Source organism: Rhinopithecus bieti, unplaced genomic scaffold, assembly GCF_001698545.2.
Source record: "Rhinopithecus bieti isolate Rb0 unplaced genomic scaffold, ASM169854v2 scaffold_9919, whole genome shotgun sequence".
Classification (NCBI taxonomy): Eukaryota; Metazoa; Chordata; class Mammalia; order Primates; family Cercopithecidae; genus Rhinopithecus; species Rhinopithecus bieti.
The window spans coordinates 3,075,693-3,102,947 of record NW_016806411.1 but is presented as its reverse complement, the minus strand read 5'-3'; the positions used below and the strand labels follow the sequence as shown (position 1 = coordinate 3,102,947).

Here is a 27,255-nt window from a genome sequence, read left to right as displayed (position 1 = left end):
TGACTTTCCCGCCAGAAGCTGCATCACAGTTAAACAGATTCCATTGTTAGGATAGCTGAAGATTCTCTCTCTCTCTCTCTCACACACACACACACACACACACACACCACAACACTGTCTGGGTTGTGGATTGTTCCTTCAAAATTTTTTTCTGTTTTTTTATAAACAATCTGTGAAGAACCAGAACACTCACTTTTGTCTGTGTGGCAAGTTCCAACTTGGCTGAATTGAACTGCAGCTGATAGAGAATGTATTTTCTGCTTTCTGGGTGATTGCCATTTTAACCACTGGATGAAGGAGATGGAGTGAGTCTCCAGAGGCCCGTGTGTGCATCAGGCCCCGTCTCTTCATGACGGCTTCTCCCTGAAGGCTGTGCTCTCACAGGAAGGAAGCCAGCATGCTGGGTGAAAGGCTGCCTGGGCAATTGGAGACTCTTTTGACCACATTCTTTTTTAAAATTTGGACTCTCCAGGGTTTCCTGTCAAAGACTTAATTTTCAATGAAGGGAGGTTTATACATAAAACATGAATGAGTGTTTGAGACATTTATATTAAGGTTGGGAAGAATTAATTTGAATAATATTTGGCATAAATCTGCTGTTACAGAAGCAGGAAAAGATGGCCCAAAAGAAAGGAGGATTTTGTTTAACTACCTCTGAAATTTCATCTGTTTACCTCAGCGTTTAAAAAATTATCTGACCCTTAGTTGGTTCTTTATCATATTTTCAAGATTTTATTTACCCCTGCAGTTGAGAACTTGTGATTTGTTGTGGAATATTGAGACACACAGAAAATACCTTGGTTATATACTTGTTTCCCTGAAAGAATCATGATTTTATTATTTTGTAAAATGACATAGGTTTTCTTTAAAAGAGTAAGAGTAAATAAAAATCATNCTCTGGCTGCGTAACTCCTAAGCCATAATTTCTAATCTTGTGGCTAATTTGTTAGTCCTATATTCAGGAAAAGGCTATTAACATCTTTGTTTCAATGTTAAACTATGAACTACGTTAGTTTAGCCTACGTCCAGGAATGAACAAGGACAACTTGAAGGTTAGACGCAAGATGGAGTTGGTTTCATCAGATCTCTTTCACTGCCATAATCTTCTCACTGTTGTAATTTTTGCAAAGGCAGTTTCACTTTTGAAAAATTCACATCACATAGAATTTTACGTTTGTGGCATTGGTTTATAGTTTATGGTTTTCCAGAAATATAGGTTGAAAAGAAAAATCATTCCCTGGATAATAGTGGCCATATTTGTCAACCTAAAAATAAAGAGATAAAGGATAAATGATTTTCACACACCTTCTAGGTATAAAAGACAGTTGATGAGATGTAGTTTGCATGTCTAAATGTTTTACTTAGAGGGTATTTTAATGGTTTTCACAGACAGTGGCACACAATATCTGAAATTATGGCTGTTCTGGAAAATCTGGAATGCATAGTCAACATGCAGTAGAGGTTCCCAACTTGTCATTAAACCAAAACACAACATTAAAGCTTGTCTTTCTAAATGCCACTTCCCAAGCTCCTTTTTCTACCACTGTCCCAGGTGATAGCAAAATGTCCTCAGTAACACTATGTAGTTTGCATAATTAAGTTCTTTCTTTTTAGATTTAGGCAGAGCTCTTTGTTTTCCAGGTGAAATGTCTAATTCATTTTAAGCATGTTTTAAATTAATTAACTTTTTGGTGAGGCTGGGCCAGGGTGACCAGATATCCCGAGTCCCTGTCAGGAGCAGAATTATTAGCCTATACCACTATAAAATTTGTTCGGTGTTTAAAAATCCTTCAGATAAAATAGCTTGATCATTTGTACATCTCCCCTTATAAAGCACCTTAAGTCCTTATGTGAATTTCAGGAAGTTCTTCCTCAGGATAGTCTTGACCTTATAATGAATTGTCAACAGTAGTTTATTCACAATTATTCAGTGAATACGTGATAGACCAGGAGCTGGACAAGCTATACCAGGAACACAGGGATACAGAGAAAAACCGTGAGGGTCCCTGACTTCGGGGCTTCGATGGTGGAGTTGGAGAAGGGGAGGTCAGTCAAGGTCAACCAAGTGATTGTAACGTGTGTGACCAGCATTAGATAACGCAAGTGTCATGGTGAACCCAGACTTGGGAGGCCAAGAAAAGTATGCTAGATAAATGTCATGTTTAGGCTGATATTTGAAGAAGAAGAATTAGCTCGGCGGGTCAGACAAATAACTTAAATCTATAACACACACACCACTGTGGAGCCCCATAGCCCAGTGACTTTCCCGCCAGAAGCTGCATCACAGTTAAACAGATTCCATTGTTAGGATAGCTGAAGATTCTCTCTCTCTCTCTCTCACACACACACACACACACACACACACCACAACACTGTCTGGGTTGTGGATTGTTCCTTCAAAAATTTTTTTCTGTTTTTTTATAAACAATCTGTGAAGAACCAGAACACTCACTTTTGTCTGTGTGGCAAGTTCCAACTTGGCTGAATTGAACTGCAGCTGATAGAGAATGTATTTTCTGCTTTCTGGGTGATTGCCATTTTAACCACTGGATGAAGGAGATGGAGTGAGTCTCCAGAGGCCCGTGTGTGCATCAGGCCCCCGTCTCTTCATGACGGCTTCTCCCTGAAGGCTGTGCTCTCACAGGAAGGAAGCCAGCATGCTGGGTGAAAGGCTGCCTGGGCAATTGGAGACTCTTTTGACCACATTCTTTTTTAAAATTTGGACTCTCCAGGGTTTCCTGTCAAAGACTTAATTTTCAATGAAGGGAGGTTTATACATAAAACATGAATGAGTGTTTGAGACATTTATATTAAGGTTGGGAAGAATTAATTTGAATAATATTTGGCATAAATCTGCTGTTACAGAAGCAGGAAAAGATGGCCCAAAAAGAAAGGAGGATTTTGTTTAACTACCTCTGAAATTTCATCTGTTTACCTCAGCGTTTAAAAAATTATCTGACCCTTAGTTGGTTCTTTATCATATTTTCAAGATTTTTATTTACCCCTGCAGTTGAGAACTTGTGATTTGTTGTGGAATATTGAGACACACAGAAAATACCTTGGTTATATACTTGTTTCCCTGAAAGAATCATGATTTTATTATTTTTGTAAAAATGACATAGGTTTTCTTTAAAAAGAGTAAGAGTAAATAAAAATCATTCAGAATACTGTACCCAGAAATAGCCATCATTAATATTTGCCAGACATCATTCTAGACATCTATATATTTCTGTAGTAAGAGAATGAGAGGAATTAAAAGAATATAAAATAAAATGTGTCATATGTTATATCGTATAAAATTTTATTTTATTTGAATTAACAGAAGAATAAAACTGAAGTGAAACTAAAATAATTGGTGAAATGGATCCTTTCTCAAAATAAGAAATTGATTATCACATTTTTCTTCTTTTTTTTTTATTTCTTTCTTTCTTTTTTTTTTTTTGAGACGGAGTCTCACTGTTGCCTGGCTGGAGTGCAGTGGTACAATCTCAGCTCATTGCAACCTCCAACTCCCAGGTTCAAGCGATTCTCCTGCCTCAGCCTCCCAAGCAGCTGGGATTACAGGCACATGCCACCATGCCCGGCTAAGTTTTGTATTTTTAGTGGAGATGGGGTTTCACCATGTTGGCCAGGCTGGTCTCAAACCCCTGACCTCAGTTGATCTGCCCACCTCAGCCTCCCAAAGTGCTGGGATTGCAGGCGTGAGCCATCATGCCCAGCCCCAACTTCTATATTTTGTTCTGTACCCATACTCCCAAGACTGCTTAATCCAATTCTGTATCTAACAGAATACCAACTCAGCCTAGCTCCTAATCATGGCTTCTTTACTCTTCCTTTTCACTTTCTTTTTTTTTTGTTTTTTTGTTTTTTTGTTTTTTTGAAAAAAAAAAATTTTTTTTTTTATTATACTTTAAGTTCTAGGGTACATGTGCATAACTTTTGGTTGGGTGAATTTCATTGCCAACTCATGTTTTGATTATTTGCAGGCTAGAGAATGTATGGTTCAGATAGCTAAGAGAGAAATTCACATTTAGAGTCACATGGGGATTCTGATATCATTTCCTCTCTGTTCTTGACTTGGGACTCATATAGGTCAGGGATTTTTGCCGATTGAACCATACTATGGCCTCTAACCAGCATTTAGACATTTAAGGAACTATGGGACTCCTGGTCACTTCCTCCTCACCTTCCTGTACCTATTCCTCCCCAAACCCTTCTGAGAAGCCTCCTTAAACCAACTATCCTTTTCACATTTTTTTTTTTTTTTTTTTTTGATATAGTGTCTCACTCTGTCACCCAAGCTGGAGTGCAGTGGCGTGATCTCAGCTCATTGCAACCTCTGCCTCCCAGGTTCAAGCAATTCTCGTGCCTCAGCCTCCTGAGTAGCAGGGACTACAGGCACCTGCCACCATGCCCAGCTAATTTTTGTATTTTTAGTAGAGACGGGGTTTCACTATGTTGGCCAGGCTGGTCTGGAAGTCCTGACTTTGGGTGATCTGCCCACCTCGGCCTCCCAAAGTGCTGGGATGACAGGCGTGAGCCACCATGCCCGGCCCCTTTTCACATTTAAAGTTACTGTCACAGTTTTATGTTACCAGCTGCTCCCCGCTGGCTTTAGGGCAGGTCATAAGTAGCTCGTCGAGGTTACTTCCAAAGGTGCTGGACCTTCAAAAACCTATTATATCTTAAAATTGGAACCCAGTGTGGGGTACGAGTGACTTTTGTGGTTATTAGCTTATAAGGACTTTTTCCAGTGACAATTTTGACTATAAAAACAAAATCTGACTGGGTGCAGTGGCTCACACCTGTAATCCCAGCACTTTGGGAGGCTGAGGTGGGCAGATCATCTGAGGTCAGGAGTTCGAGACCAGCCTGGCCAACATGGAAACCCTGTCTCTACTAAAAATATAAAAATTAGCCAGACAAGGTGGTGGGCGCCTGTAATCTCAGCTACTTGGGAGGGTGAGGCAGGAGAATTGTTTGAATCCAGGAGACGGAGGTTGCAGTGAGCCAACATGGTGCCACTGCTCTCCAGCCTGGGTGACAGAGTGAGACTCTGTCTCAAAAAAAAGAAATCAAGGTAGTGGAAGAGGAAGATAAAAAATGAGTAGGAAAAAAGTTGAAGTCAGGATTGGAAATAATCTTACTCTAAATTTTATGGTTGTCTGTGAATCTATAATTCATATATCCCAAGTTTTCTTTCTTTCTTCTTTTTCTTTTCTTTTCCTTTTTTTTTTTTTTTTTTGACACAGGGCCTCACTCTGTCACCCATGCTGGAATACAGTCGTGTGATCTCAGCTCACTGCTGCATCAACCTCCTGGGCAGCACAAGTGATCCTCCGACCTCAGCCTCCTAAGTAGTTGGGGCCACAGGTCTGTGTCATCATGCCAGCTAATTTCTTATTTTATGTAGTGATGGGATCTCACTACATTGCCCAGGCTGGTCTCGAGCTCCTGGGCTCTGCCTTAGCCTCCCAAAGTGCTGAGATTACAGGCATAAGCCACTGCCACCAGTCCCAAATTTTCTTAGTCCCAATTTCAATTATTCTATATTCATTAGAATAACAGATGTTTAAAGTGTGGTCTCTTTATGTGCCAGTGAGGGAATCAAGTGAGAAGTGGTCATCCAAGGATCACTTATCCTATGTCACAATGTTGAAGTCCTACAGTGAAATCATGGTTGGAAATTCTTCTGAGGCTCCATGAAATCTTTTCTTGCACAGTGTCTACATGAATGTGCCTGCAGCACTCTCCTGATTTTCTCACCTGCTGCCCTTGAGTTCTCATTTACTAACCCCTCAACAACATCCATTCTTCTGAAGCAGATTCCTTGAACCTAGAATGATAGGGAGAACTTGATGTAGTCTAAGCAGATCTTCCTATGATAAAGCTGACATTTAAATTACTTTTTTTAAATAAGAAAAATAATGAATCTCTCTCCTGGGGAGGAATTATAAAGCAAGATCTCTTACAGGCCTTCAGTTTCCCAGGCCTTATTGATATGTAAGCTAATTTTAGGTGGATATGACAGTTTTTAACATTTTAATAGTCATGCTTTTACTTAATGTATATTAGAAATATATATCTAGAAAAGTGATAATGATACGAAGTTTCATGTTACAAAATAAAAGATAGTATATAGATAATATGCAGATATGGCAAAGAGTTATGAGGATGATGTACAAATGACTCAAGTTTCAGAAATCAGAAATACATAGATATGGCCAAAATTGCACAGATGTGCAACAGGGGAACCAGCAAATAAGCAAATGTAAAAGTCAGAAATCTATTTAAATTATGCTTATTACAAACTTGGATTTTTCCCTATTGAAATCTGTAGTCTGATACAATAGCGCACATCTGTAGTCCCAGCTACTTGGGAGGCTAAGGTGGGAGGATCACTTGAGCTCAGGAGTTGGAAGCCAGCCTGAGCAACATAGCAAGACCCTGTCTTAAAAAAAAAAAAAAACTACAATGCGATGATTCTAAGTCAGTTATCGACCAATACATACATGATAAGCTTCATATGCACCATGCATTCTCAGGGAAATACATGATTCCTGTGCTTCTCTGTAACTCGACCTCTTTCTCTACCACTCCAGAAGATACCTTGGAAGGCAACCACATGAAAAATGTTATAATAAGAATCATTATTCCAGCTGGGCGCAGTGGCTCATGCCTGTAATCCCAGCACTTTGGGAGTCTGAGGCAGGTGGATCACTTGAGGTTAGGAGTTCAAGACCAGCCTGGCCAACATAGTGAAACCCCATCTCTACTAAAAATACAAAAATTAGCTGGGCATGGTGGCACATGCCTGTAATCCTAGCTACTCAGGAAGCTGAGGCAAGAGAATCACTTGAACCCAGGAGGCGGAGGTTGCAATGAGCCAAGGTCACGCCGCTGCACTTCAGCCTGGGTGACAGAGTTGAAACTGTCTCAAAAAAAAAAAAAGAAAAGAAGACGCATTTTCCACTCTAATTCATTTTTGCAATGTGTAAACTGTTTACAAATGGGTACTTTAACTCTTGCTAACATTTTCAGCACACCCTATGACTGCTCACCACCTGATTGCCACTTGGCAGAGCATAAGCATGCTTAAGAAAGAGTGGTCTTACAAACTAGTTTGGGTCTGAGATACCATATGTAGAGACCCCTGTTGGGGAATTTGCGCTGTAGGGACTGCTTTCCTTATTGCCTCTGACCTAATAATGTCCTCTTTTCTCTTTAACACATACAGACTGTTGGGCGGGAGCTGCTGCTCCATCTGATTGACTATCTTGTAACCAATGATGGCAAAGACCCTGAAATCACAAATCTGATCAATAGTACCCGGATACACATCATGCCTTCCATGAACCCAGATGGATTCGAAGCCGTCAAAAAGCCTGACTGTTACTACAGCATCGGAAGGTAAAGAGGGGCTGGTCTGTCTGTACTTCAAAACAAGCAACACAACACAAAGGCTCCTGTCAGGCACCTGGTGGCCTTGGCAAGAGGAGTTGTGTCATGGTGAGAGCCCTCAGCCGGTGTCATGTCGCTGATGTGCCAAAGCTTAAGGCATATCAGGGTTACCCCTGGCTTGCAGGAAGAAATGCAAATAAGGCTACTTTGCACCGGTGCCCACCTAGCCTCTCCATCTTCATTTGCCACTCCCTCTCCCTTCCCTGCCTCCTCCCCTCTGGGCCTCCTTCCTGGAACTACCACGTGCTTTCTCACCTCAGCTTTTTACACACAGCATTTCCTCCCCCTGCCTAAATAGCATTTCCTCCAAGACTCTTTCTCCCGACCTGTCATACACTAGATCCCCTGATAAACTCTCAGATCACCTGGCACTTTACTGTCAGAGCACGACTTTGAATATCTAATTTCTTGCTTCATGTCTCTCTCCCCACTACACTGCAAGCTACCTGCAGGCAGGAATCCTGTCCATTATGTTTGTCGTCATTAGATCCCCAGTGCCTGGCAGAGTACCCAGGCCCTTAATGACTGGTTGATTTATTAGGCCAGAAGTCCAAGAACTAACCATAACCCAGAGTGGGTCTTGAAGGAGCTTGATTCCCTCCAATTTTAAGTTTTTCTAGCATATTTAAACATGGCCGTTCCACGTTTTACAAATATTCTTGTGTAATGTAGTTGTTTCTGTTATCAGTTGCTACTTAATGAACCACCCCAAAATTAGCAACTTAAAGCAACAGCCTTTTTCTTTACTGTTGATTCCTTAGGTCAGGAATTTGGACAGGGCAGAGCAGGGATGGCTATTCTGTGTGCCACAGGTCTGGGGCTCAGCTCTGGTCTTTCTGAGACAATTTACCTGGAGCCATGGACTCTCCGTGGACTCTCTACGTGGTTACTATTGGGATCTCAGGGTCCTAAAAGGGAGCATCTAAGAGCAGAAGTCCCAAAATACAAACACTTATCAAACCTCTGCCCGCATCAATAGCTAGTATCTCATTGGTTAGAGCAGATCACAAGGGATGGGATGCCATGGGGTGTAAGTGCTAGGTGTGGGTCATAGCAGGCCACCATGGCAGCTATCCACCACACGCATACTCACATTTGGAAAGACACCTGGAGCCTAAACCAAAGGGCAAGACACTGTAAGAATCCACTCCCTCATGCCCTATCAATATGCTCTAAAATGTTCTTTCTTTTAAAGGGAAAATTATAACCGGTATGACTTGAATCGAAATTTCCCTGATGCTTTTGAATATAATAATGTCTCAAGGCAACCTGAAACGTTGGCAGTCATGAAGTGGCTGAAAACAGAGACGTTTGTCCTCTCTGCAAACCTCCATGGTGGTGCCCTTGTGGCCAGTTACCCGTTTGACAATGGTGTTCAAGGTAAGCAGGTACGGGCCCGGTTCTGGCTTCCTAAGTCCAGAGTGGGGCTGAGACTCTCTGCCTCTGGGTGGGGATCAGCTCTCCCTTCCCCACTTAACTTCTCCAGCACGGTGAAAAGAGCTTCGTGTTCCCAACCCTAGCCATCCTTCCTGGAATTCTTCAACAGCAGATGGGCAGTGTGGCTGAACTGACAACCCACAGCTGGACATGCATCAGTGAATTCGTGAAATTTAGATTCTAGAAAATACGATCTAGTCAGATTTTGATTCTCTGACAAGAGACAACATGGCTAAAATAACATAAGACTGGAACAACTCTTTTTTTTTTTTTTTTTTTTTGCTAATCATATGAACAATAATTGTTGACTCTTCTTAAAACTCTGTGGGATGAGGACCCAAAATATTACAGTAGCTTTAATTCACCCCTATAATACCCAATGAAATTGTCTTTACCTCCAGAAATTAGCAAGAGTGACTAAGAGGACACTTAATTTTTAAGCTGATTTAGGAGTTTGGATTTATATCTGACTTATTTGGGGGCTATCACCTTGCATATGTTTATTATAAACTAGAAAGAAGAATAGAGGAAGCATTCATGGAGGTGGGTGGAGGATTTCTCTCTAGGGAAATTAGAGCATCTGTGTGTGATGTGATTATGTCTTCGCTAATATGGTGTTTGTGTTTCCTCTTACTCTAAAGTCAGTTTAAAGGTCTTGGTTCATCTTTTAAATGCAGCAACTGGGGCATTATCCTCCCGCAGCTTAACTCCTGATGATGATGTTTTTCAATATCTTGCACATACCTATGCTTCAAGAAATCCCAACATGAAGAAAGGAGATGAGTGTAAAAACAAAATGAACTTTCCTAATGGTGTTACAAATGGATACTCTTGGTATCCACTCCAAGGTGAGTTTCTCTTCATTTCTTCCATTCCCCTTATTGCCTTCACCCAGAAGTACCAGCTGGTTTATTTTGATCCAGCAGTTGTTAAAAGAACTTTAGGCACAATAAGCCCTTCACTGTGTCCTTATCAGCTGATATCATAAGGGCAGTGGGTGACTGATCGCTTGAGAGCTGCTCAGACATGTTTCTCATTACCAAGGGCCTTCATTCATTCAGTCACTTATTCTGTGTCTGCCTACTGTGAGCCAGGAATTGTACCAAGAAAGATGAACAAGACACACACCTCACCCTGGAGTTGAACAGGGGAGACAGACACACAGATAAGTAATTGTGATAGCAGTGTAATTAGAATAAAAACAGATTTAGAAAAGGTGCAGTGTACCCCAAGGGTGCACAGAGCCAAAACACAGTAGGGAGTAGTGAAGACCTTGGAGAAATGTGATACTTACATCCCATCTAACAGGGACAGCTGCTACTAGATCTAGCTAATTATTGCCATGCAGCCTTGGGGAGCCAATACTGCCAGATCTTGCAGTTTGTAAAAAGAAGCTGGATTTGTACATGAGGTGTCATGATTTTAAAGCCATTTTGCGAGCTCAACAAAAGAGCTCTTCAAACAGGATACAGCGGGAGGAGGGCCCCCAGTTCTCCACCCTTGGAATAAGATGGCCGGGTAAGGGACAGGATGAGATTGCTGTGTAGGCAACATGGAAGGAGAGATATTCTTATTAGAGGGAATAATATAAACAGAAACCCGGGGCAGGAGGGACCTAGGATGGAAGGACAGGAGGAAAGACGGTGGACTGGAACTGGATTTCCATGCCTCAGGGGAAAACATTCCCTTTTAGACTAGTTAGCCTGACCCTACCAATAGCAAGCTGCAGCGTGCATTTCTGCATGCCGGCCACTTCCAAAGGTGCCTTCCCTAATTGTCACTTTGGATACACAGGCTTTCAGGTAATCTTGCAGCACAAGCTGGTATTTTTATGCCTGGGTGGCTCTCTGTCAGTTTTCCAGGTAATATAAATAAGCATAGGCCACAACTGATAGGCAGCAGGTTCAGGCAGCATTCTAAACATCTCTCTCGTGTCCAAGATACAGCCCCCTCTCCTACCTTAGGGCTCCTGCATCGTCCCTGCTCTCCACAATTTGTAGCTAAGAAAGGGCCCATCCTGTCCAGTGGCCAAGCTATCCTTCATGTTCACTGTCTAACTTTCTAAGGCAAATCCAGATGTGTAGGAAATTGGCTAGGAGAGATTGCTGCTGGTAATTGTTCCCAAGTGTGCCTGTGTGTGAGCTGTGTATCCTTCTCAGACGAAAAACAGGTGAAGCCAGCTGCCTTGAGGAGCCCAGAAGAATGTGCCTGGCCTGGCCTGGATGTTTTGTTGGCCAGGCCTGACCCGCCTTATCCAGAACTGCACTCTCCACGCTTGGCAGTCTCAGTCCTGGCTATTTGCTAGGGATCCATAATGCATGCCTGTTTTGCTATTTAAATTTTTTCCACCTGAGACATATCCAGCCACAGGCTTTGTCTTGTTTTCTTTCCTCTCTTCTTTTTCCTTCTACTACTTTTGGTGAAAATGAGGTCAGAGAGAAATACAAAACCTGCAAGGTAAGTAAAGGAAATAGAAAGGCCAGAGAAATTCTTCTTGGCTGGAATCTGGGCCGACTGGCCTACATAGATATTACTTAATATTTAAGTAATATTTTTATATCATATTTTGACCACTTTCTTAGCATTAAATTTTTTTAAAAGAAAAAAGCTTTTTTATTTTTGTTTTATTTTAGAGATGGGGTCTTATCATGTTGCCCAGGCTGGCCTTGAACTCCTAGCCTCAAGCAGTCCTCCCACCTTGGCCTCCCAAAGTGTTTGGATTACAGGCATGAACCACAGTACCTGGCCTAAAATTTTTTTCTACTTCAGTGCTTCCAAAATATCCTGATGAAACTGAGAATACATATTTTCTTGGGCAGGTATCAAGTGTAACAAATTAAAATCTATCAGAAACTACTTCCTTAAAAGTTACTATATTTCATCAAATCCAAGATACTGTTGATTATAAAACCCAGTGTACCACCAAGAAAGAAAATAAAATATTTTCAGTTAAACTAAAGACATGATGTTTTTAGCCATAAAAATGTTTAAGACACATCCCAATTCAGAGATATTAAAGTATAAAAAATGTTGCATCTTAGGCCAGGTGCAGCAGCTCACACCTATAATCCTAGCACTTCGGGAGGCCAAGATGGGCACATTGCCCAAGCTCAGGAGTTCGAGACCAGTCTGGGCGACATGGTGAAACCGCGTCTCTACCAAAATTAAAAAAAAATTAGCCTGGTGTGGTGGTGCACGACTATAGTCCCAGCTACTCGGGAGGCTGAAACATGAGAATTGCTTGAACCCGGGAGGCAGAGGTTACAGTGAGCTGAGATCGCGCCACTGCGCTCCAGCCTGTGCAACAGAGCAAGACTCCATCTCAAAAAAAAAAAAAAATGTTGCATCTTAGAAAATATAAAATGAAGGCCACCACAGTGGCTCATGCCTACAATCCCTGAGCGACAGAGCAAGACCCTGTCTCAAAAACAAACAAACAAACAAAATAGCCAGGTGTGATGGCACAAATCTGTAGCCTCAGCTACTTGAGAGGCTGAGGCAGGAGGATCGCTTCAGCCCAGAAGTTTGAACTTACAGTGAGCTGTGATTGCACCACTGCATTCCAGCCTGGGCGATGGAGTGAGACCATGTCTCTATTTAAAAAAAAAAGGAAAAACAGAAAAAGAAAGTATGAAATGATTATAACCCTTTGAAAGCAGGGGACCAGAGGAGAGAATTGGAAAGTCAGCATGAGCAGTGACAGCGTGGGCTCCACAGGGGGCTGGACCTTTCACCTCGGAGAGGCAGTGCAGCATTCTTTCTTTGATCCCCAGGAGCACTCTGGCATATTGGGAAGCCCACAGGGGCTGGCGGAAGGTGGCCTGCACTCCAGTGTCTGCCATTTACTGGCCGAAACCCCTGGGCACTTCGCTTAACATCTGTGATCATGTTTCCTCGTCTGTAAACTAGGGCCAGTTGCTGTGAGGATTAAATGAGCTGATGCAAAGCACTTCATACGGTACCTGGTAATAGTGAATGTTGGCCATGATTCCCCCAAATTAGTGTGCTTAGCTTTACTTAGTAAGTGTAATTATAAAGGATTTGGAGAAATATTTTTAAAGGAATCTTATTCTAGCTTATATCCATTTAAAATGTAATTTAAGAAACAAATGAAATTCAAATAATCGTTTTTGTGATGTAGGATTTCAAAAAATAAAAACACAAAAGGACGCTTCCTTCACCCCTCACTTAATTTTGATGCACAGTTGAACTTCAGTCAGCTCTGATCCAGTTACCCATATGGGGATATTTAGGATTGTCTGGTCATGCCTAGGTAATAAAATGTCAAGCCCTGATTTTACAAGCTAATGTGTCAAATTCATCTTTTCCTGTTTACATGTAGCTGTCTGATTCACTTGTCCCCAAAAGGCACGTGAAACTTGGCTCCACTCCAATTTTAGACCCTAACAAAAATTAAATATGCTTGTGTTTAGGTGGAATGCAAGATTACAACTACATCTGGGCCCAGTGTTTTGAAATTACGTTGGAGCTGTCATGCTGTAAATATCCTCGTGAGGAGAAGCTTCCATCCTTTTGGAATAATAACAAAGCCTCATTAATTGAATATATAAAGCAGGTGCACCTAGGTTTGTAAAATCTTCTTATTAATTCCCTATTAATACAAAATAGAGCATCTGGCAAGACCTCTGGGTTGAGTAAACGCAAGCCTTTATTTATGCTGTGTATTACAGCCTCGTTTCAGTGCCAGATCTGATGGTTAAGAATTCTCTCTGCATGAGTATCTGCAGTGTATGAGAAATGCAGTGCCCGCTCGTTCATAGAAAAGGAAGCATGATGCATGTTCCTTTAATATGAGGGTATAAAAATCCAGAGAACCAGCCAGCCATGGTGGCTCACGCCTGTAATCCTAGCACTTTGGGAGGCTGAGGTAGATGGATCACCTGAGGTCAGGAGTTCAAGACCAGCCTGGCCAACAAGGCAAAACCTCATCTCTACTGAAAATACAAAAATTAGCTGGGTGTGGTGACGCACACCTGTAGTCCCAGCTTCTTGGGAGGCTGAGGCAGGAGAATCACTTGAACCTGGGAGGTGGAGGTTGCAGTGAGCCGAGATGGTACCACTGTACTCCAGCCTGGGCGATAGAGTGAGACTCTGTCTCAAAACCAAACAAACAAACATCCAGAGTCCTCCTAATTTTACATGTCAAATGATCTAGAAATCTGGCAAAATATCAGGAAAACAGGCTTCTACTCTGTTACATCATGTCCCATTTAGAAAAATACTATGTTTGCTTGTCACTCACCACACAGTACCAAGGACCCTGAGAACACTGGACATACCACTTTGCATTTTTTCCAGAATTGGGGTGGTGAGCTAGCACCATTGCCTTCAACCCCTCTTACCTGTGAACTCTGCTAGATGTCCTGGTGCTAAGAATCTTGCCAGCCTGTTTCCTGAAGGCTGACTGGCCCTTATCACAGATAGACTAAATGTGGCAGAGTGGTAGCTCTCAAACGTGCAGCAGACGCACTGGGAGGGCTTGCTAAAACAGATTGCCAGGCCCCAACCTGGAGTTTCTGTTTGAGTAGACCTTCAATGATTACTGCCTTCCCACATGATGCTGATGCTGCTGGTCCAGGGGCTAAACTTAGAAAGCTATTGTGCTAGAGAAACACACTACTTGAGATGATGGAATCTTGTGCAGTTCAAGTTTATTAACCAGGTGGTGTTTCTTTGGGCAAGGTGTGGAAGGCTGTTCTATATTTATAGAGGTAAAGTTATCTTTCTCCATTCAGAATGGCTTGGGGAGAGAAATATATCAGGAATTGGCATAATAGCTATGATACCACATAGAGAGAGAGTGTGTGTGTATGTGTATGTGTGTAGGTGTGTGTGCATGCATGTGTTGAAAAGGTTTGCTGCATGGGCCTACTGCATAATTGCATAATTCCTGGAATTTTCTGCATGATTCACAGCAAAGCTTTCCTCCTGCTACAAAGAAGATGGAGAAGGATGAAGGAAGGTAGCACAGGGCCAGAGGGCTGAGTGCAAGGATAATTAGAACCCTTCCTGGGCCACACATCCCTAAAAGGGATGCCCCTGCCCTCTTTCACACCTGTGTCCCCAGCCTCCATCCCCTGAACTGAAGAGAAGTACACAAAGATTACTGATAAACTCACAGCGCTATGTCTAACTGGCTGAGTCATTCACGGACTAGGTTGACTCCCTATTATAGGGGATGCTATGAAGTATCGTTCTTTCTCACTAGCATCTTAGCAAAGACTATAAACTTATTATTGGGACTTTCACCTTCTTCATTATGTCATCAAATGTTGTCTTGGGTTCTTTCTTGCTTAGTATTCTGGTATTTCTTTCTCCACTAGATTTTCCTCATGAGGCATGTCATGCATTAATCTAACATTTCTATTATATTTCTACTTCTATTGATCCTTTAGTTTGTTAATCTATTACTAGTATTATTATCATTATCATTAGTTTAGAGACAGGGCCTCACTCTGTCACCCAGGCTGGAGTACAGTGGCGCAGTCATCGCCCACTGTAACCTTGAACTCCTGGGCTCAAGTGATCCTTCTGCCTCAGCCTCCCAAGTAAGTAGGACTACAGGTGCACACCACCACGTCCAGCTGATTTTTAAAAATATGTTGTATAGAGATAGAATCTTGCTATGTTGTCCAGGTGAATCCCAAACTCCTGGGCTCAAGCGATCCTTCTGCCTAAGCCTCCCAAAGTGCTGGGATCCCAGGTGCGAGCCACCGTGACTGGCTCTGCCGATTTTCTGAAATTCATTCTTCACCAGTATCAACATGGTTATGGGCATGCAAGTGAACATGAAATATGCTCCGTGTAACTGCACCACTATTTTCAGAACCTCAATCTAGCTATAAAGATGATTTACCAATCGCTGAATTAATGTGGGCTTTGAAGTATCATGTCGATGTAATATTGCCAGGGAAAAGGCTTTGTGAACTGAAAAATGACATACAAATTGCAGCATACCTATTGTTATTATTTTTAATAATTTCGAAGGCTTACCAGTCCATTTGCATAGGTTATGTTTGTTTGTTTTTGAGATGGAGTCTCGCTCTGTCACCCAGGCTGGAGTGCAGTGGTGCAATGATCTCGGCTCACTGCAACCTCCGTCTCCCAGGTTCATGTGATTCTCCCGCCTCAACCTCCCAATTTGCTGGGATTACAGGCACCCACCATCATGCCCGGCTAGTTTTGTATTTTTGTAGAGACAGGGTTTCACCATATTGGCCAGGCTGGTCTTGAACTCCTGACCTCAGGTGATCCGCCGGCCTGGGCCTCCCAAAGTGCTGGGATTACAGGCATGAGCCACCATGCCCAGCCCATTTGCACTAGGTTTTATAAAGAATGTTTATCTGCCTGTCTCTATAATCAGATGTAAACAACTCACTCAAAAAATACATATATTGGCACATCAACCCTGCCCCCTTGTGGTTTAAGACAGATGCATAACATGGTTTAATAATGAAACCATATTTCAAAATACCAATACAGTGTGGTTATTACTCCTCTCTACTAGTACCCAATAAGAGACTAATGAATATTTTGTTTGTGAAGAATGGCAATAAATGACACCCTTTTATTGGTATTGCTCTGGTTTAAGGACATTTTTTTTTTTTTTTTTTTTTGAGACGAAGTCTCGCTCTGTCGCCCAGGCTGGAGTGCTGTGGCCGGATCTCAGCTCACTGCAAGCTCCACCTCCCAGGTTCACGCCATTCTCCTGCCTCAGCCTCCCGGGTAGCTGGGACTACAGGCGCCGCCACGTCGCCCAGCTAGTTTTTTGTAGTTTTTAGTAGAGACGGGGTTTCACCATGTTAGCCAGGATGGTCTCGATCTCCTGACCTCGTGATCCGCCCGTCTCGGCCTCCCAAAGTGCTGGGATTACAGGCTTGAGCCACCGCGCCCGGCCAAGGACATTATTAATATTTGTCAAGCTGCATTGCATTTACTGGTTCCATTATACAAATTGCTAGGATGCTTCTGTGTTTCTGAGGTTTTGACCCATCTGGAAGTCTCTGAGCCACCTTGTCTGGGAAGGAAAGGCCTTCTGCTTTAGTGGAAGGGCCTTGCCAAGAGGGCAGAGGCTTAGATAGAGCCCAGGCTGTTTTGTCATCTGGCGATGTTTGCAATCTTGAGCAAGCGCTTGTGTGTAGTGTTGTCAACAGAAAGTTGAGAGTAATAGCATCGGCCTTGCCTCCCACCAGCCTGTTGTAAGGCGTCAGTGTGTTATTCTTTCAACTAGAACTCACTGCAGACCTCAACTGAAACTTGGGCCCTTGGTGCCATGCTGTCCTGCTTAGAGGATGATTTACTAGGTTCAAGTTGAGTTGAGGGTGTCGGCAGACATTACGACCAAGGTAGCAAAGGAGGGCAAGTCTGAATTCTAGAGGCTTAGACTGTCTTGCTCATCCCCATCTCTGAGGAGAAGCAAAGATGAGCCAGACACGGTGTTACCTGCTCTGGCCCTGTCTCTCCCCTGGACTCCTCAGAACAGATCTGAACCCAGAGAGCAAGGGAATAGCTCACAGCATCCAGAAACCTAAGTAACTTGGGCCTAAAAGAATCTGATATGTGCTGAGTTCCAGAAGGCTGTGGGCCATAGATGTGGACCTGTCATCACATCCAAAATAGGAGGCAACTGTGACCATGCGGTGGGGACATGGGCACAAACAAGCAGTCTCCTACGTCCTGTCCCAGCTCCTACTCTAAATCGTGCCCAACAAATGCAGAATTCTAGTTCTTGCCCATTTCCAAGGGAAAATGAGCTTTACATTTCTCCCATGTGTCTCCCCATCTGGACACAGAATTTGTGTCTCAGATTTTATGTCTTCTCATTTGTGTAGTATCTGAGCGTTTTTCAAATTTTCATTTTTCTTTTAATATAATAGTGTTGGCTCTCTCTGAGTCTCTTGGGGTCTACCAGTCTTTTTTTCAATGTTTCAACTTCAGCATATAGAAATAAATAACATTTTCTGGTAAAACAATTACTTCCCTCTTAAGTGAAAGGTTTGGTGGTGTGTAGACAAAATATTGTAAAGACATATACAAGCTAAAGCACGCTTTTATGTGGCTGGTGGGAGGGGTTTTCCTTTGAATATAAATTCCATACATAAGCATGGTCTGTGTTTGCCCAGTAAGAGTGCTATTCACATACACCAGGCTTCCATAGCTGGAATAACCATCTTTAGGTTTAGGTAAGAGTCATATGAAAGTGAGTCTTTGGGCCTGTAATCCCAGCACTTTGGGAGGCCGAGGCGAGCAGATCACTTGAGATCAGGAGTTCGAGACCAGCCTGGCCAACATGCTGAAACCCTATCTCTACTAAAAATACAAAAATTAGCTGGGTGTGGTGTCAGGTGCCTGTAATCCCAGCTACTTGGGGGGGCTGAGGCAGGAGAATCGCTTGAACCCGGGAGATGAAAGTTGCAGTGAGCTGAAATGGTGCCACTGCACTCCAGCCTGGGCAACAGAGGGAGACTTCAATTAAAAAAAAAGAAAGCGAATCTTTGGGTTATTAGGGGATGATGAATGAGGGTCAAACTGGAATATAAAGACTTTCAGACATTTCTTCAAATGCAAATTGTTCTTCCTTTTTCTATCTTTGAGGGTAAGCAGACCACAGGTTAACTGGAGCTTTGATTCAGCTGCAGCACACACTGATACATAGGTGATGTTCAAGTACCTGAGGCCGTCCAAAATCACTGTCATGTGACTGTCAAAAAAGTCCAATCTGTTCTATTAAAGTATAACTGCTTCTAGCCAAGAAGAAATTTGCTGCCTTTTTTTAAAGGGTACCATGACTTTTTTTTTTTTTTTTTATGTCTTCTGCCAACTACTCATCACTAGTACCCTGAATTCTATTTCATCTTTTTTTTTTTTTTGAGGCAGAGTCTCGCTCTGTTGCCCAGGCTGGAGTGCAGTGGCAGGATCTCAGCTCACTGCAAGCTCCGCCTCCCGGGTTCACACCATTCTCCTGCCTCAGCCTTCTGAGTAGCTGGGATTACAGGCACCCGCCACCATGGCCAGCTAATTTTTTGTATTTTTAGTAGAGACGGGGTTTCACTGTGTTAGCCAGAATGGTCTCGATCTCCTGACCTTGTGATCCGCTTGCCTTGGCCTCTCAAAGTATTGGGATTACAAGTGTGAGCCACCACGCCCGGCCTCTATTTAATCATTATATCCAATGTTAAAGAATGGTGTAATGTTAGCCGGGCACGGTGGCTCACACCTGTAACCCCAGCACTTTGGGAGGCTGAGGCGGGTGGATCATTTGAGGTCTGGAGTGCAAGAGCCTGACCAACATGGAGAAATCCTGTCTCTACTAAAAATACAAAAAAGGCTGGGCATGGTGGTGCATGCCCATAATCCCAGCTACTTAGGAGGCTGAGGCAGGAGAATTCCTTGAACCTGGGAAGCGAAGGTTGCAGTGACCTGAGATCGCGCCATTGCAGCCTGGGCAACAAGAGTGAAACTCCATCTCAAAAACTCCATCTCAAAAGAAAAAAAAAAAAAAAAAAAAGGTGTAATGTCAATTTCAATGATAGCTTTGCTTCGTTTTTTATGCATTTGATTTTCTTCAATTTGGTTGGTTTTGGAGAAGTCAACAAAAAATGCAAAAGATGCCAACAGACACACCATCCAGCACAAGCTACCTTGCTGAAACACATGGATTTTCTAAGTGGTAGGAAGACTGTAAACTAGCTCAGAGCCCTGAAGAAGGAAATAATATGCATAGCTTCTTCCCTCACATACTCCGGCTTTGTGGAACAAAGTTGAAGTAAGACTCCAGAAATTCATCTAATATATGTTTTTCCCCCCTGCATAGTTTTTCTTAATCCAAATAAGAGGAAAGGAAAGAAAGCCAGACCTGGTGGCTCACACCTATAATCCCAGCACTCCAGCACTTTGGGAGGCCAAGATAGATCACATGAGCTCAGGAGTTCAAGACTAGCCTGTGCAACATGGTGAAACCCCACCTCTACAAAAAAATACAAAAATTAGCCAGGTGTGGTGGTGTGTGCTTGTAGTTCCAGCTACTTGGGAGGCTGAGGTGGGAGGACTGCTTGAGCCTGGGAAGTCAAGGCTGCAGTAAGCCCTGATCACACCACTGCACTCCAGCCTGGTTGGCAGAGCAAGACCCTGTTGAAGAAGAAGAAGGAGAAGGAGAAGGAGAAGGAGGAAGAAGAAGAAGAAAGAGGAAGAGGAAGAGAGGAAAGAAAGAATTAATGTTTGTTGATCCTCCTGTTCTGTGTTACTTACATTTAATCCTCACAAACATCCTGGGTGGTGGTATATTATCCCCATTTCATAGGTGATAAAATTGAGGCTTGGGAATGTTTAGTGACTTGAGAACTAGAATTCAAATCAAAACCTGACTGGTTCTTTCTGTCACACCAAGCTATGATGATGGGTACATGCTATGCTTATCACATATCAAAGGACCTCCTAAGGGGGGCACAGTGTAAATAGCTCCTCAAAATAATGCCACTGAGGCTGAATGTGGTGCCTAACACCTGTAATCCCAGCGCTTTGGGAAGCTTAGGCAGGTGGATTGCTTGAGCCCAGGAGTTCAAGACAAGCCTGGGCAACATGGCGAAACCCCATCTCTACAAAAAATACATTAATTAATTAAATAAAACAGAATAATGCCACTGAAACCCAAGGAATAAATGCATAATCAGGTTACCAAATTATTACCAATTTATGATTGGTACTACCTAAAGATCAAAAGGATATATATCAAGCAGTAGGAATAAATATAAATGGAACTGTGTTTAAAAAAGAGAGGCCAAAGAGGAACACACAATGTGAAAATAGAAGTTTACATAGTTATATAGAGAAAGGGAGAAGGAAATGTGGCATTTTCCTCCTCAGGAGGCAAAAAATGAAGACTCAGGAATTAAATAGGAAAGAAAGTATAATAAAAGGCAACCTAGGTTAGATAGAAGTTTGTTTAAAGTTCAAGATAAACATTGTTTTGCTAAATGCCAACTTTTTTTTTTTTTCATTTTAATCATTCCTGGGGAAACTGTTATGTGTGCCTCATATTTTCTGCCCTAATAAATAATAATTGAGCATAGCTGTTTCGGGAGAGTTCAAGGTCACCTTACTATTGTAAGAGAACTTACTTCGTTCTCATTTATGTTATTGAGGGCTTAGGCAGCTTCACCTTAAGGTAATATGATTTGACCCTGGAGTAAACAAACTAGATGTGAAATGTAGGATCTAAAATAAGAATGGTCTTAAAATAGAAATGGCCTTTTAAAAACCGTACTCCTGAAATTTTGAGAGGGGCTCTGGAGACTATCATGGGTTGACGGCTAGCTGGACCACTTCGTTGGCTGTGTGAGCTTGAAGAGATTATTTTAATAAGCCAGAGCCTTCATTTTTTTCATCTGCAAAATCATGATACTAATTGATGACACAGAGCTGATATGAGAATTTAATGAGAAAATACACATTTAGCAGTTAGTACAGAGCCTGGAATATACTAAGTGCTCAATAAATACTGGCTGCTGTTACTGGTCCATTGATTCTATGCTTGCAAGAAGCCTTGGGATTATAATTTTGCTTCCCATGTAGTTTGACCACAAGACAAAACTACTGAGTCCCTTGCGTAGGTAAATATTTTGTTGTAACTAATACATTGACACCGTTTTTATTTAGAATTTTATGGAATCCACCAATGGTTGTAATAGTTTGGTGATTGAGTAAATAACTTGGAAGTGACAGGAATGGATCTTAGGTTATCATCTGTGTTCTCTTACTGTGATAATACATGCTGATATAAATGGACTGTTCAACAACAAACATTTAAGCTACAAATCAAATTAGTAATTTTGACTATATTTTAAGTTACATCAAAAATAAGTTTTCTTTTCCCTCTCTAACACTTAATATTAACTCAAAACTGAGTTAGCTAATAAATATTGCATATATTGTTCTTAAATATTTACAATAATTTTTTATATGCCGTAAAATATCGCATTAATATTTAATTTTATTTTTGTCTTGCAGGTGTAAAGGGTCAAGTTTTTGATCAGAATGGAAATCCATTACCCAATGTAATTGTGGAAGTCCAAGACAGAAAACATATCTGCCCCTATAGAACCAACAAATATGGAGAGTATTATCTCCTGCTCTTGCCTGGGTCCTATATAATAAATGTAAGTATGCAATGCTAATTATTGTTATTAAAATATTATAGAACTCATAATACCTATTCACCCAGAAGGAATCCAAAATAAGTCTAAGAAGTTCAAAAGTGGATCCATCAAGACAGAAAGAAAGGATAGTGTCAGACTTGCAATTGGAGTGGGTGGAAGAAGTGGAAATTATAGGGAAAAAAATATAAAAATTCATATTTTTTCCCTGATGGCAATTTTTTTTAAATAGAAGCCAAATCCTATTTCTTGTGATATCTTTCCTGATTAAAATGTAACCTCATTAATAAAAAAGAATAAGCAATGTAGCAAAGGTAGTTGATAGTTTCCTGGAATACAATACAACACCCATTCCATGGCATACACTTTCTACTATAAAAAATGAATTGGGAAAAGTTCCTTAGAAGTCATTTTATAAGTGAAATCTGATCGACAAATTTTATCACTATATTCAGCAAATGATAGACATATTTTGCAGCCCTTTTTTCAATTGATGCAAGTAAAATTTCAGTTTTTAATTCCATAAAACACATATTTCTGAGTCATTTTATCCTAAGACAGGAAGCCCTGGACTAATCTGAGCCTGAGTGGATTTATGTGAAAGAACTAAATGAAGAAGTATTGATTTAGTTGGCCAGATTTTGCCTCTTTCTCTTTGATGTGACTTTCTCTGAGAAATCAAAGATTCTTCTACTTTGCTTAGTGGGTCTCATGCCAATCATGAGCTAATCCTGGGAGAAGGTAGTCATCTATTCTGTCGTGAAAACTGAGTTGGCATTTTATTATTTCATCTTGATGACATCATGGAAAAAATGTGGTTTTTAGTTTATAAAACTACAGAATTCAGAGCCTCCCTGCTCCGTGGGTTCTCCCCAAGGTGCCTGGATGTGAGGCTTATCAATTGCTAATGCTTTTAGGAATTTCTACCCCTACTGAGAAAATGGACAGAGCTTGAAAAATCTCAACTCACTGTGAATCTTTGTCTAAAAAGGCCCTTTCTTTTCCTCCTATTTACTGTGATATTTCTATTCTATTTAAAAATATGGTTTTCCTTGTAGTGAATCTAATTACTTGCACGCAACCTCATAAATAAGCCACACCTTTAGAATAAAGTTATGAATTGTTAATTTCCCATTAGTTAGGCTAACACAGTACACAATGACTGTAAGTATTAGTTCTGGGACAAGATTTTTGAAGGTAAGACTCTGGACATTGAAATGAATGTGTAAAATACATACCAGTGAGTGGTTATGTAAATGTCATTCCCCATTTTTTCCCTTCTCCACCATATATAATAAAAGCATTTCTCAGTAGACATTGCCTGTAGTTAGTTTAGCATTTGTCTTACTTGTCCTGATTATTTCCTCCACTAAAAACTAAAAATAAATAAATAAATAAATAAAAATGGCTAACCGAAGATTCAGGCTGATATGAACAAAACCAGGTAAAATCAGCCTAACTGAAGATTCAGGCTGATATGAACAAAACCAGGTAAAAATCAAAGCTTTTAAAGGAGACTGGGTGTGGTGGCTCATGCCTGTAATCTCAGCACTTTGGGAGGCTGAGGCAGGTGGATCACCTGATGTCAGGAGTTCAAGACCAGCCTGGCCAACGTGGTGAAACCCCGTCTCTACTAAAAATACAAAAAATTACCTGGGTATGGTGCTGTGCACCTGTAATCCCAGCTACTTGGGAGGCTGGGGTAGGAGAATCACTTGAACCCAGGAGGCAAAGGTTGCAGTGAGCCAAGATTGAGCCACTGTACTCCAGGCTGGGTGACAGAGTGAGACTCTATCTCAAAAAACAAAAGAAAGAAAAGTTTTTAAAGGAAGCAATAGACTTGTAGGTCAGCTGAAAAATCAGTAAGTTGAGAAAATAATTCTACTTGTATATAATCTTGATAACCAAGGAGGATGTTAAATACACACTTGGGACAAAAGGAAACAGTTAACTCTTTACCTTTGTGCCCCATGAAAAGGATGGTGGCAGAAACATCTGCTGCTTCCTTCTCTTGACTTACATCGCCAGATAAGGTACCTGTCTGTCCTTATTTCATTTTGTAATTCTTGGCAACAGCATTCACAACACTGGTCTCTGTCAACAGGCATTGGATAACTCAGCCTGCAGGACCAAATCTGTTGCTGGCCCAGAGGTCTGGCAGATGATTACATGCATTGCACAAAGGCTGCATTTTAGTGGTGGATATCAGTGTTTTCAGTGTGGGCACCACGAAACATCTTAAGTCACTCATATAATTGTCTCTTGTTTCTTCTCAGGTTACAGTCCCTGGACGTGATCCACACCTCACAAAGGTGATTATTCCAGAGAAATCGCAGAACTTCAGTGCTCTTAAAAAGGATATTCTACTTCCATTCCAAGGGCAATTGGATTCTATCCCAGTATCAAATCCTTCATGCCCAATGATTCCTCTGTACATAAATTCGCCAAGCCACTCACCGGCAACAAAGCCTAGTTTGTTCTTATTTTTAGTGACTCTTTTGCACATATTCTTCAAATAAAGTAAAATGTGAAACTCAACCCACATCACCACCTGGAATCAGGGATTGCTCACTCCAGGTTACTGCAACCCCAGCTCACTCTAGTGGGACCTTGACTGGAGAAACTCCACGATCTTCCTGAAGAAGAGAAATGGATGTTTCCAAATTCCATAGTAAGCAATATGTGGTGATAATGAAAGGAATGATTCAGTCTTGATGATGAATGGAACACACTTACCTAACAAGTACTGCTCATTTACACTCAAATTAATCTTGAAGTAGTCTTGAAATTTGTAAAAAAAAAAACTTGAGAAGCAAAAAAGTACCTGCAAAAAGAAGATCATTTCGTATACAGAGAACCTGATGAATATAAGCAATGAAGATGAACATTTATTGATCTTCTACATACAAGACGTCACCATGAGGCCAGGTGCAGCGGCTCACGCCTTTAATCCTAGCACTTTGGGAGGCCAAGGTGGGCGGTTCACCCTGAGTCAGGAGTTCAAAACCAGCCTGACCAACAGGGTGAAACCCCGTCTCTACTAAATATTAGCGGGGCGTGGTGGCAGGCACCTGTAAATCCCAGCCTCTCAGGAGGCTGAGACAGGAGAATCGCTTGAACCCTGGAGGCGGAGGTTGCAGTGAGCCAAGATAGCGCTACTGTACTCCAGCCTGGGTGACAGAGTGAGACTCTGTCTCAAACAAAACAAAACAAAACAAAACAAAAAAACACCTCACCATGAGTGTGAAGAGATACTAAGTGCCATATATAATTAGTTCTCGGAAAAGGGAGAAATGATCATAGGACTGGGAATTGTTTTGCAAATGTTCTAGGAGAAGTGAGAGAAAATACTTAACCATGTCTCAGTGGCCCAAGAAAATACTGGCCTGAAGGGATAAGATTGTGTCTCTCTATAGAGCCTCAAAGCATACAGGTCAATTAAGTAAGATCCTCGCCCTCCAGAGCCAAGTGTCCCTAGCTTTTGGCACCTGGATGCCACAGCCCTCTGTTAGGCTGATGACTCCAAAGGTGTAACTCTAGCCTCTTGCCTGAGCTTCAGGCTCATGTCCCACTGCCGACTGGACACATCCACCTGGATGTGACTCACAGGTACCTCAAACCCATCATGTGGAGTTACTCATCCTGTTCCCCCTAGAGCTGCTCTTCCTGCTGCATTCTCTCTCTCAGTTACTAGGACCACCAAGCTAGGAACCTAGGAGTCATCCTTGATACTTTCTCTTCCTCTTCAATCCTGTGTATTCAGCAAGTAACTAAAAGTTGGTGTTGGCCGGGCACGGTGGCTCACGCCTGTAATCCCAGCACTTTGGGAGGCCGAGGCGGGCGGATCACTTGAGGTCAGGAGCTCAAGACCAGCCTGGCCAACATGGCCATCTCTACTGAAAAAAAAAAAAATACAAAAATTAGTCGCGTGTGGTGGCACATGCCTATAATCGCAGCTAATGGGGAGGCTGAGGCAGGAGAATCGCTTGAACGCAGGAGGCAGAGGTTGCAGTGAGCCAGGATTGCGCCATTGTACTCCAGCCTGGGCAAAGAAGCAAGATTCTGTCTCAAAAAAACAAACAAACAAACAAAAAGATTGGTGTTAATTATAAATATTGACGAATTCTGCTCTCTGCTCTCCATGGTTGTCAACACTGCAAAGTTGAGACCTCATATCTCACCCACACTGCTGCAACAGCTTTACTGGTCCCTTGCTCCCAGCCTTCTCCTCCTCGGTCCATCCTCCACGCAGCACTGGGGAAGGGGAGCCACTTGAAACAAAAGTCAGCAACTGGTTGTAGTTCATGAACACAGAGCTGTTTGTGTCCCCTGTATCTGGAATGCCATTATGACTCAACACGTTTTTTCTTTCCTACTCCCCTTAAAACTCAGTTCAGGTAGCAGCTGCACTAGGAAGCCTTGGCTGACCATAATCCCATTCAATTCCATTCCACCTCTTCGCAGGCAGTCTGGGGTTAGGGACCCTTCCTCTTTGCTCCCCAAAATAAACTGGTTATCTCTACTGTTGGATTTACATCATTGTATTATAATCTTCTACTTGCATGTGTGCCTTCTCTAGTAGAATGTGAGCTTTTTGAGGCCAAGGTCTGTCTGTTTGAAAAATTCATTGTTATATCCTCAAAGCCTAGCACATAGTAGGTACTGAATGAATGAATGAATGAATGAATGAATGAATGAACAAGGGGTGCCAGGAGACTGCTACTCCCAGTCCTTCCCAGGAGCTGCCTAGGGCTCTGAGTCATTTTATGAAGCTAGGTCTTATGCGTAGGCAATCTCCAGCTCACTGTGAACACTGACAGAAGACTGTTTTCATGTCTATAATCAAGAATTCCAGATATATTCCTTTTACTGGATCTTGAATTGACCCTAAGGTTGGTAGTAAAGGTATTATGTTACCTCTTAACAGCACTGCAAACTACTTTTTATCATCAGAAAAAAATTTTACCATTAGGACTCAATTTGAAGTACTAATGCTTCTCAAATTCTCCACTATGAGAGTTACCCGATATTAAACCGTTACCTGTAAGAATTAAGGGGGAAAGCAGTAAACAGAAAAGGAAAAAAAAAAAAAAAAACAATAGCAACTCTGGTGAGCAGATTCCTTTCCTTCCTTCCTTCCTTCCTTCCTTCCTTCCTTCCTTCCTTCCTTCCTTCCTTCCTTCCT

The 27,255-nt window shown here is 41.9% G+C and overlaps 1 protein-coding gene across 2 annotated transcripts in view; it reads left to right on the top strand.

The window, feature by feature from the left end:
- Positions 1-25,968, top strand: part of CPM (carboxypeptidase M) — an 83,462-nt gene extending 57,494 nt beyond the window's left edge. For both annotated transcript variants that reach the window (XM_017876208.1, XM_017876206.1), the window contains exons 4-9: positions 7,238-7,410; positions 8,657-8,841; positions 9,576-9,746; positions 13,332-13,484; positions 21,925-22,073; positions 24,347-25,968. In XM_017876208.1, the coding sequence (XP_017731697.1) occupies positions 7,238-7,410; positions 8,657-8,841; positions 9,576-9,746; positions 13,332-13,484; positions 21,925-22,073; positions 24,347-24,589 (1,074 nt within the window). In that variant the 3' untranslated portion in view covers positions 24,590-25,968. The remainder of the gene's footprint in view (positions 1-7,237; positions 7,411-8,656; positions 8,842-9,575; positions 9,747-13,331; positions 13,485-21,924; positions 22,074-24,346) is intronic.
- The last annotated feature ends 1,287 nt before the right edge of the window (positions 25,969-27,255 follow it).